We start from the raw sequence: 12,124 nt of genomic DNA on the forward strand, positions 1-12,124 counted from the left end.
TCCCTTTAAATCTTTATATTTGATGGTGTTCTGCCAAGCTGGCAAATAATATTTCCCATTACTGCACCTCTCATGACCTGGGATGTTGGTTGCACATATATACAAATGTTTATAAATACTTTAGAGTATAGTTGTGGAGTCATTCTTTATTTCAGTGCTTTCTTTATTTCAGGGTTTGATCTGAATGGTGCTCTGGGGGACCTTGTTATTTACAATTTTTCGAGCAATTATTGGGAACAGATGTCACCTTCGTATAGTCCAGTAAGATTCTTCTTCTGAAGTTATTGTGTCTTGTGTAGTTCTAGTTAACCACTTTGGTTTGACTGATCTCACAAATAATATTCTGTCTGCATCAGGCTGCTCGACATTCCCATACAGCTGTAGAGTGGCAAGGCAATATGGTCATCTATGGTGGTGAGCTTTCCAACCATTCATTGGCTAGTGATGTCTGGCTGTACCGTGCACAGCAAGATGACTGGCAGCAGCTAGGCCAATCAAATGTTCCAGGGGCACCAAGGCTGGCAAATCATGCAGCTGCTATAGTAGACAACTCTCTCTATATTTTTGGTGGTGAGTGAACATTATTCTTATTATGTGCTGGATATTAAGAGGCCAACATGTTCATTGTTGTCATTAATAATGCATACAAAAATGATTCGCCTCTGTCCACACACAGACCTCATATAATGTGACTTCACTAAAGTTACTCCCTTTCTTTTCCTGCTACCTGACCCCTAAAAATTGTGCTTTTTCACCACTGTGTTCTTCCCACTCCCATGTATTTCTATATCTTATTAATTTCTGTTGCTTGGTCGATTTGAAAAATTGTCTTCATCTTCAAGAATAATTGAACGCTTGTTCCTGCCGCTAGCTGTCTCACTCCGTTGATCTGTCCTTTCAGGTCGGACAGAGGAAGACATGTTCTCCTCGTCTCTTTACCGGTTTCGGTTGTGGGATGGAGTTTGGGAGGCAGTTCAGCCTACTGGTGGAAAACCACCTGCTACAGCAGGACACAGCATGGTCTACCATGCCCATTCCAAAACTCTGCTGGTGTATGGGGGACACAGACCTACCACCGCAAGGTTACCATAAAATACACTTTTGAGTCTGTAGTGCAAGCTAAGAGCTGGAAAATGCTGTGGTTCATAAAATTACTTAAAAGTTCATAAAGATGGGTTGACAAGAACTGTACATTAAAGGGATAGTGCACCCAAACACTAATATTCTGTCTCCATTTACTCATTTTGTTCCAAACTCATATTTTAGACAGAATGGTAGGGCCTCCTTCACCATTTAGCTTATTTTCATCAATGAAAGTGAATGGTCATTTGAGGCTGTCAGTGTCTAACATTCTGCCTAACATCTCCCTTTGTGTTCCATGAAATAATTTTCATTTTTGGTTCCCTTTGCATCTTATGTTCAAACTAAATGTTGTCATTAGAAAGTTAAAGGGGAAAACAACATGATTGAAGCAGATCTAAGCTGAAATAGTACTTGAAATTTGATGGTGTTATTTGGTTTCAGGATATGTGTATATGTTTCAAGTGTATGTCTATTTCTCCAAGTTACTTTCTCCTCATGTCTCCAGGTTCAGTGTGCGTGTGAACTCTACTGATGCATTCCATGTGGAGAAGCGATTTTGGACTTCCTTCCGCTCCCGTTTTCCTGCCAGTGGCCCGAGGGAGAGAGCATTCCACTCTGCCACTGTCATCGGCAACTACATGGTGGTGTACGGTAAGTGCCACTCACCCAACCTTAGTGTGTCTGGCGTTTTGAGTGTGAATAAGAATACTGGATTTTTAAACCATTAATTAATGGTTCATTGCTAGCACGGAGATTGAGATATTTGTAAAAGTCTATTTGTCTCATAGGAGGGAATGTGCATATACACTACAAGGAAGAGAAGTGCTATGATGAGGAGATCTTTTTCTATCATCTGGGTTGCCATCAGTGGGTGTCTGTTGGAGAGAACCTCAGTCAACGTAAGTGTATAATACTTGAACCGAGAGAAAGAGTCTGTTTGATTCAGATAGCACTTGAATACGTTGGTTAAGATTTACGGGAGGATATAGAGATGAAGTTTAATGATACATGCAACTGATTGCCCATGTGCATCCATACCTCCCTGAGGATGTGTTGCAAGAATTAACAGGAGTGTCCTTTTGGGCACATGTTAACGATGTTTAAGTCTGGCTTGGGCTAATTTTGACCTACTCTTGTGAGGTCATTTTTTTTGTAACCTCCCTTGTGTCTAATGCAGTTTCACTTGCCTGCGGATTTTAAACAAAGAATTAATTAGGAGTCATTCTGGCCTCAGATAAAAGGGTATTTTTTTTTTCAACTTAACCACTGACTCAAAGTTGATGTCAGTTTAGTACATTGAAACCAAGCCAAAATCGCCCCTACTAGTGCCTGCCAGGATTTATGGATTTTTGGTTTGAGAGACATTGCTTTCAGAGGTGGTGCTATGATATAATGATACATTGTTTCAACACTTCAGAATATTGTGCAGGGTAGTGTGTTCTCATAACTGAATTTGTAACATTGCAATTTTTAAAAACACTCTCATTGAGCTCTTTATTAGAAACACCTGTACTCCTGCTTATTCATGTGATTAACTAATCAGACAACTGTGTGGCAGCAGTGCAGTTCATAAAATCATGCAGATATGGGTCAGGAGCTTCAGTTAATGTTCACATCAAAATGGGAAAAAATTTGATCTTGCTGATTATTGACCGTGGCATGATCGTTGGTGCCAGACGGGCTGGTTTGAGTATTTCTGTAACTGCTGATCTCTTGTGATTTTCATGCACAGCAGTCTCTAGAGTTTACTCAGAATGGTGCCAAAACATCCAGTGAGTGGCAGTTCTGCAAATGAAAAAACCTTGTTGATGGGAGAAGTGAACCGAGAATGGCTTTACTGGTTCGAGCTGACAGAAAGGCTATGGTAACTCAGATAATCACTCTGTACAATTGTAGTGAGCAGAATAGCATCTCAGAATGCACAACACATCAAACCTTGAGGCGGATGGGCTACAACAGCAGAAGACCATGTCGGGTTCACTTCTGTCAACCATAAAAGTTGAGGCTGCAGTGGGTACAGGCTTACCAAAACTGGACAGTTGAAGCCTGGAAAAACTTAGCCTGGTCTGATGAATCTCGGTTCCTGCTGAAGCACACAGATGGTAGGGTCAGAAGTTGGCACCAACAGCATGAATCCATGGACCCAACCTGCCTTGTATCGACAGTCCAGGCTGGTGGCCGTGGTGTAATGGTGGGGGGAATTTTCTTGGCACACTTTACCCATCTTATAATGACTACTTTCAGCATGATAATGCACCGTCACAAAGCAAAAGTAATCTCAAAATGGTTTCATGAACATGACAATGAATTCACTGTTCTTCAGTGACCTTTCCTGTCAGCAGATCTGAATCTAATAGAAACACCTTTGGGATGTGGTAGAATGGGAGATTTGCAGCATGAATGTGCAGCTGACAAATCTGCAGAAATTGCATGATGCAATCATGTCAACATGGACCAGAATCTCAAAGGAATGTTTACTTTCATCTTGTGGAATCCATGCCATAAAGAAGTTAGGCTGTTTTAAGAGCAAAGCGAGGCCCTACCCAGTATTAGAATTGTGTTCCTAATAAAGTGCTCAGTGATTGTATTTGTTCCATTATATTTGTTCTGTTACTATCTGTTTCCTCTGTGCTCCTACAGGAGGTGCATCTGTGAGGGGCCGATATTCCCATGTTGCTGCTGTCATGGATGGCCGTGTGTTACTAGTTGCTGGGGGCTACAGTGGAGTTGCCCGTGGTGATCTTGTTGCATATAAAGTTCCTCTGTTTGTAACCAGTGGCCCAGGAGACAGGGTAAAATTGACTTTAGATAAAATAAACTTTACGATTCTAGTGAAAGATACAGTATGTAAATATATGCGCATGTGCGTCTGTCTAACAGGACACCGTTTGTGCTGAAGCTCCAGATGAAAACCTGTGCCTCAAGAACCCAGAGTGCAGTTGGTGTGAGGGCCGTTGTCGGGAGTACCAGCCCACCAACCCTGTAACACTTGCCCGATCACTATTGATCACTCTTTGCATTGTCTCCCCCTCCTCCATTTTTACATGTGTCTCACCTCATAATTTTATCTACATCAGTGTCTTACCACTGCTGTATTTGTATTTGTTTTTGTACACAGTGTGGCAGCACCGGTTGTCTGGGCCTGGCTCGTTTCTTGTCGGACTGCCAGTCGTGTCTGGTGTTCAGTGGGGTGCCAAACTCTCTGTCTCGAGTTTCGGGGGAATTCGGCTGGTGTGTGCAGAATGAGTCCTGCTTGCCAATTTCAGGTAAAGAGAGCAGAGAGAACAGAAGCATGTAACACGTTTAAGTTACTGTAACTTTTAGAATGATGTGGATATCACATGCTCAGTAAATCTTTATTTTTAGACACTTTTACAAAGTCTGTTAAATAATGCATTACTGAGTGCTGTGATTTGTAGATCAGCTTTATCAGTCATGGTGTATCAAGCTCTGCAACACAATATACAGTGGCCGTAAAATGTTTTAGGACACTTCTAGACATTTAACTCCCACAAATGTGTATGTATGAAGTACATTTTCCTCAAGTTTACACGGGTTCTCTAGCAGAATATGCACAGGTGCAGTTTATCATATTATTATAATCCTTGAAGTTTGACAATCAGAAAGTGTCTAAATACTTTTTAAACAGTATATTTAAAATTTAAACTGTAGTATAATTAAAAATCTAACAAACTTCTTTTTGTGAAATGTTTTGCTTAAAGTTTGTTTGAGCTAACTTTCATTAAAATAAATGCTACATAGTTTGATATTTTTTATAATGTAAAGACATTCATACATTTTTAAGTGTGGCTTAAGTGTCTTAATACTTTTTGGGGCCACTGTATGTTATGTCAAATTATCTGAGAGTATATGTAGTTCTTTGGCATATCATGAGTAAATATTGTACACTTTGACCCCTTGGCAGAGCGCAGTGCATGCCATGTGGACCAGGTCTCTGGGGCGTATGGCTGGTGGGGGGAGCGCACACATTACCTCACCTCCCTCCCCTCCTGTCGCACCGAGAACTATGTCCCGGGACTGCACCTGCTGACCTTCCAGCATCCACGCAATCAGTCACAGCCTGACAAGGTACAATAGGTTCAACCCTGGACATGTTTCTCTGCTCACTGTTCCTTTTCTCTCTGCACCTGCTCTGGGAATATGATTAACTTTTTAACAATCTGTTTTTTTAGGGGGCCTGGTTAGCTCAGTGAGTATTGATGCTGACTACCACCCCTAGAGTCGCGAGTTAGAATCCAGGGTGTGCTGAGTGACTCCAGCCAGGTTTTCTAAGCAACCAAATTGGCCGGTGGCTAGGGAGGGTAGAGTCACATGGGGTAATCTCTTCTTGGTCGCAATTTGTGGTTCTCGCTCTCAATGGGGTGTGTGGTAAGTTGTGCATGGATCGTGGAGAATAGCATGAGCCTCCACATGCTGTGAGTCTCTGCAGTGTCATGCACATCGAGCCACATGCTAAGATGCATGGATTGACTATCTCAGAAGCAGAGGCATCTGAAACTTGTCCTCCGCCACCCGGATTGAGGTGAGTAACCGCGCCACCACGAGGACCAAGTAGTGGGAATTGAACATGCCAAATTGGAGAGATAAGGGGATAAAAAAAAAAAAAGCATTCCTTGTGTTTCACTTAATAGTCAAGTTTCCAAAATATGCAGTTTTAAGAATTTTTTTCTTAATTTTGCTTAACTCTTTAAAAAGATTGAAGTTACCATAACTCTTCATTCCCCCTACCCTTCACCTCTTCCATTTTTCCCAATCTGTCTGTTTCTCTCCTTCTCTCTGTACGTCTGTCTCACACTCATGCACACTTCTCTTTAGGTATCTATCCTGCGCAGTACCTCTATCATTCTCAATCCTTCAACAGAGATGGATGTGACCTTGCAGTTTCGGGGATTCATTCATCCATTATGGGTTGCCCCTTCTCCTGCAGCACCACCTCATGAGACTGTTGCCATGTGGGCCAGAATTCAGAAGCTCCATTTCACTGCTCAGATGGCTGCTGGACCCAACTCTCTTCAACTGGTATAAAAATCACAGAAAAATCAAGTTTCTGCTCTAGATAATGCAGTCAGAGATTCATGGCATAAAGTCTATTTAGCAATGTAACATGTTACTAATGTGTTATAACTACATTATAAATGCATTGTAAACCCCTTCTTGTGCAGACAGATGTGCTGGGACAGTGGTGCGCTCAAGAGGAGAAAGAGATTCATATGCTATCCCGGCCATTTGGTTCACGTCTGTTCCGGAATCTTACACGAGGAAACTGGTATTTCATCCAGGCAGAGGGCTACCTGAATAACTCTGCATCAGGACAGACTAGTGAGATGGCTCTTACCTGGAACCGAACAGCTTTACCTGGAGGCAGCGTAAGTTTATATTACCTAGGAACGGTTGAATGCATGGTCGACACGTAATGGGCTACAGCAAAGCATGCACAGTGATATTGCTTCTGACAGGAATTACACGTTTACTCAGAAATATGGCTGGGCAATATGACAATATATATATCATGGCGATGATATAAAGTGTTAATCTATAGAGATTTTGCTATGGTATGTATATTGCAATTTGTAAATATCCATGTGCACAGCGTGGACAGTGGGCAGGGCTTCACTTTAGACTGAAGAATTGAAGAATTGAAGAAACATGAATATTACCGCCATTGGCTGCTCAAGCAAATTAAATTATATTGATTGCGCATTTGGCACCTTAAAAGCACAAAATATTCTTCATGTTTCACGTGACTGTGGCGCGCTGTATCTGGAGCTCCGAAGTGCACACAACAGGAGAGCTCAGAGTGGGATCACTTGTGCTACTCAATTTTTGACACATGAAAAACCCAAGTGAAGTAAGAAATATCCATAGAACGGGACAAGTCTCAAACAGGTCAAGAATATTAAGAGGAGCTTGTTTTTAAAACAGGTGCGACATCTGTGTTTCACACAAAGATAATGACTTGTAATACAAGCAATCTGTATTACTTCCTCAAAATGAAGCATGCAAAAGTATATTATGAAAGCTAAAATATGAACTCTGCATTAATTTGGTCATTTATTGAAGTTATAAGTTAAACTTATTTGATATATATTTTTTTCAAGCAGTGTATAGTTTAGTTGGATATTTTTTTACTTATGTTTTAGTTTCATTGAGAAGATCTTAAATTTCTTGAGAAAAATACATAATAATAATAAACATAATAACTAAATTAAAATGTTTGTGGATAAAAGAATGCATAATCAAAATTGCATCATATTTTGACATTATGTGAAGATTCGCTGCCAAACTCATAGAAAGAATGTGCACAAAGCACATCTGTCTGTTCTTCCTTCAGTTTATTAGAGATGTGCATCTCCATTACTGAGGCCGATGCGATACGCATCTCGATGCATAGCCAACAATACGATACATTAAAGATACATATAAAGCAGCTACCGATGCGATACGATTCCCCCCTATTACGATGCAGTGCGATCTGCACTGATTTGATTCAACACAATGCGATTCATATTCAATGCAATGGGAAAAAATATGATGCTATGCAATTCAATATGGTAGGCTACAGATAGTTCACTTTTATTTCTTTGGTTCAGACAGACAGCAAATCATAAATTAACTTAAGTGCCTTCTGACTTTTAAATCATTGACCTTTCACAAAAAGGACTTTTGTAGTGCAAAAAAAATAAATAAAAAAGATGAACTAAAACCAGATGTTATTTTCCTGTTCTGTCTCCAGTTACAGTTTTAACAGTTCACACATGTAACAGTGAAACAATTTAAGGATGCTCAGGGATAAACAATAAAGAAATGTTCTGTAACTTGCCAGCAGACGAATGTGCTTTTGTGTCGGCGCTTCAAGTATGTTGTTAAGTTAGTCATACTGCCTGAATATTTTATAGCGGCATGACATATTTTACAAACTGCATGGTTTTATCAAAATCTCCATCTCTCTTATAAAACCCAAAGTGTTTCCAAACATTGGATTTGTAATTATTTGTTGGAAGATGCAGCTCTGCCTCTGCCATGTTAATCTATATTCTATGTCAGGGGTGCCCACGCTTTTTTGCGCGATGATCTACTTTTAAATGACCAACTCAATAAGATCTACCAACTAAAAAAAACACAGTTTCATAAAAAAATAAATGCTTGTTGGGACTACTGCATGTATCCCTACATGGAATTCATCTTCTAATTAAAACAAAATTACAGTAATGTTCAATGTTGATATCATTCTGTTTTAACACTAAACCCAAAACACCTACAGCTCAATAGATTATAATAGCCAGGGCATTTACCTTATTCTGATGACTTGCACTGAATGGAATCAGACAGTTTTGCATAATCCGGGTAATAGCTGCTGGTAGCTAGACTCAAACATTGCTAGCTTCACAATTTCGCACTCTGTTCTCAGAAGCCCTTGGAAGGTGCGAACCTAGTTGTCATGGCAACGAAACGAAAGCACGTTTAAATTTTGCACGATCTACCAGCATTGCCTTTGCGATCGAGTGGTAGATCGCGATCGCCGTATTGGGCACCCCTGTTCTATGTGACTCACAGGATACGCCTCGGTCTCCGTAGTGCTGTGATACGTCATTTTCACGTAGCAGCAGTGGGAGACACAGTTTAGAGAGGAGAAATCAATCTACATATAAAATATTGGTCACAAATTATTGGTCACTTTCCAAATAATTAAAGCATAGCGCATCTACAAATACTTATATATAAATCATTTTTTACCGATGCAAATATGTTAGGAAACGATGCATCACAATACAAATGTCAACTTGAATCCGATGCACACTTATTTAAATCGATGCATCACGTTGTTAACTTTTATGCCGAGCCAAATCGGTGAATCTTACCATCCCTACAGTTTATTGTAGTAATCTTAGTAAGCACGCACCAGTTTTTTTAGTGATTGTCAGAACCATCTATTTACAAATTGCAGTTGGCTTAACAGGAAACGCCATAACCATCGCTTTTTTAATATGCTTGTTAAAGGGTTAGTTCACACAAAAATGAAAATGATCCCATCATTTTCTCACCCTCAACCCATCCTAGTTGTATATGACTTTCTTATTTCAGCCAAACACAATCAGAGTTATATAAAAAAATATCCTGGCTCTTACAAGCTTTATAATGGGAGTGAATGGTACCTTAGATTTTGAAGCCCAATAAAGCGCATCCATCCATGAAAAAAGTAATCCATACAGCTCCAGGGGGTTAATAAAGGCCTTCTGAAGCGAAGCACTTTTGTAAATATAAAAAAAAAAACATAATTCATATTTATAATTTAAGAGATATATCTTTATAGAGATTTGAGTTCCGGCGTATGATGTAGGTGTAGCGTAAGCTCCGCTGAGAAGTTATGAACGCGAACGCACGTGTTGTTTACAGCAAAGGAAAACGGCGAACAAAAGGGAGTTGTTTTAGCTATACTGTAGATTTCTATTTGTTGTAAAATGGTGCGTTCGCGCATCTATCCAGTCATTCCAATCGTCGCATTTCCTGCATGAGCACCACCACATCACCCGTACTCTCCATCTACCAGATTCTTTTGTTTGTGCCGCTGCTGCAGCCTCCTCATCTCCTGGAGTTCCTGGTTGGTGTACTCTGATTCAAACAAATAGGGCTGGGCAAAAAACTCAGTCTTCTCTTATATCGAAATCCTCTGACATTTGTCTTTAAAAATCCTCGTTGTTGTCTTCTAATTCATGGTCGGCGTTTTGTTTTGCTCTATCCTCTGCGAGGCCTGCGGCCGAATCACAGCAGTGCTGATGTAGGGCCACATCGCACTCTTGCTCGTGTGATATTACTTAAATATAACTCCGATTGTGTTTGGCTGAAAGAAGAAAGTCATATACACTTAGGATGGCTTGAGGGTGATTAAATTATGGTATCATTTTCATTTTTGGGTGAACTAACACTTTAAGTTGAAGTTCAGTTTTGAAGATGCTGCATTCTGTTCCATTTAGCTGCGCTCTGTCTAGCTGTTTGAAACACTTGTTTGCTGTATATGGGTTGAGTCCACTGCCACATGTTTGTGTGTGTGTGCGCGTCTCCAAAAAAGAAAAAGGTCTCCAAGTGTTCTCTCCTGTGAGGAAAGCCACGATGCTCCATATTGTTGTTGCTGTGTTGATTCATGAAGCATTCCATTCAACTTGGCGAGTCTAAATTTCCACCTTTCAACTTGGGAAAGTGCAACGGAATGACACTTTATGTTGGACTTCTAACTTGGAAACTCGTGCGGAAATCTTCAAGATGCAGGTGTGTGTTACATCAGGGGTTTTCTAATTTTTTGATGCCAAAGACCCCTAAATATGATGATGCTTTTGCCAGGGACCTCTCAGACTGCTATCAGGTCCTTGAATAACGTATAACGTTAGGGCTGCACGAAAATGGTTAAATTGATAATCATTATTTTATTTTTGCTTAATTTGAATCACTATTATTAATCATGATTTTTTTGTCCTTTGAGAATTATATATATTTTTTTTCATTACAGGGTTGCACAATTTGGACAAAAAATACTGTTGCCACTGCTCTGATTTCAATTTTAAAATAAAAACTAAAACACAGCTCTCATGTATTAAAACTACGAATTAGTAAACGATTTGACCAAAATTAAATAATGTTTTGCCGATGCTTTACTTCCAATATAAGAGTTACTCTGTAGGGCTTTCACACATAAATTCTCTAAAAAATTTCTTATTATTATTATTATTGTTGTTGCAATAAACAATAGTAATATATTTCTGTAATAATTTAGATGGCGGAAATTCTATCCAGTCTCAAGCCATTATTTTTATGAGAAAATAAAAACTGAAGAAAGGGTGTGTGTTGTGTCTGTTGACAACAGCTTTGACAGGCTCTGGTGCTCCATTACATGATAAAATGCTCCCGTCTCCTCCTCGGCCCACAAAACCATGGTGCCATGAGTGTATTTTAGATTTTTTTAAGCACTTTTAATGGCCAAACATATTTGAAATTATGCAATTGAAGTAAATCCGGAGCTTTTTTAACGCGGTCAGTGCACGTTAATGGGGCGCACAAACCGAACCAATCTCAGAGCAGAGCTGTTCTGAACTTTTGTGCATAATACATAATGAAAGCATGAGATGAAAGTTCATGTTGATCGAGCACAGAACTGCTGTAACGCCGTGCTGAAAACAACGTTTATTCAGCTTACTTGCTGCCTAATCTTAATGGATTTTAAACAACAGCTGTTGAATGAATTCAATTTTTATGGAAACGGGTCTCCGGACAGTTTAAAGACACCTTATTTTCATCCTACCTCTGCATACAGTCTCCAAATGCAGCATTTTCCATCTTTCTGATGCAAGCCTCGACTAATCAAAGCAGCGCACCTACGAGACATACAATACTCAAACAACTATTGCCTCCTACACACTACACGACTTTCAAAGACGTTGGATCATGGAACCGTTCATATTACACAACTGCCTGTCTTGTCATGGAAATCCTAAAATGTTCAAATTACACGACGAATCGGCAACAGGAGTGAACACATTACAAAACATTTCACTATTGCCGAATCCCCAACGACTCCAGGCCTGGACTCCAAATTACGTTTCACAACAGAGTACACGCGAGAAGTGATACGAGATACGAAAACAAATGCATGATCATATGTTATGCATTTCAGAATATGATGTGTAATGTTTTTAATGATATATTTTATTGGTTACAATATGAAAAGGTACCTCCTACTGAAAAATCTACCTATATGCTTACCTGACTGTCCAAGAGAATTGGCAATTTTTCTCCAGGTCTTGAATATGAGTGCAACTTTATTTTATGGCTCATTTCTTTTTGCTAGCTTACTAATATAGCAGACTGTTTTTAGAGGCAGAAGCCATGATTGCAGATAAAATATGATAAATGGTGCATCCCTATATAACATGCTTTTTTAACAATTTTTTTATAAAATTTTCTGCACACCCTTAGCACTCCCTTGCGGCCTCCTGGGGGGATCCCAGTTTGAAAACCCCTGTGTTATATC

General features: G+C 39.7%; 1 protein-coding gene across 3 annotated transcripts in view; it reads left to right on the forward strand.

Annotated features, from left to right (window-relative positions):
* The window catches only part of LOC127655931 (multiple epidermal growth factor-like domains protein 8), a 51,314-nt gene that overhangs the window by 9,730 nt on the left and 29,460 nt on the right, over positions 1 to 12,124 (forward strand). For all 3 annotated transcript variants that reach the window (XM_052144018.1, XM_052144020.1, XM_052144019.1), the window contains 11 exons: positions 173 to 261; positions 357 to 570; positions 902 to 1,082; positions 1,589 to 1,734; positions 1,872 to 1,982; positions 3,724 to 3,875; positions 3,964 to 4,065; positions 4,202 to 4,349; positions 5,009 to 5,172; positions 5,920 to 6,123; positions 6,267 to 6,470. In XM_052144018.1, the coding sequence (XP_051999978.1) occupies positions 173 to 261; positions 357 to 570; positions 902 to 1,082; positions 1,589 to 1,734; positions 1,872 to 1,982; positions 3,724 to 3,875; positions 3,964 to 4,065; positions 4,202 to 4,349; positions 5,009 to 5,172; positions 5,920 to 6,123; positions 6,267 to 6,470 (1,715 nt within the window). The remainder of the gene's footprint in view (positions 1 to 172; positions 262 to 356; positions 571 to 901; positions 1,083 to 1,588; positions 1,735 to 1,871; positions 1,983 to 3,723; positions 3,876 to 3,963; positions 4,066 to 4,201; positions 4,350 to 5,008; positions 5,173 to 5,919; positions 6,124 to 6,266; positions 6,471 to 12,124) is intronic.

Source organism: Xyrauchen texanus, chromosome 15 (genome assembly GCF_025860055.1).
Source record: "Xyrauchen texanus isolate HMW12.3.18 chromosome 15, RBS_HiC_50CHRs, whole genome shotgun sequence".
NCBI classification, from domain to species: Eukaryota; Metazoa; Chordata; class Actinopteri; order Cypriniformes; family Catostomidae; genus Xyrauchen; species Xyrauchen texanus.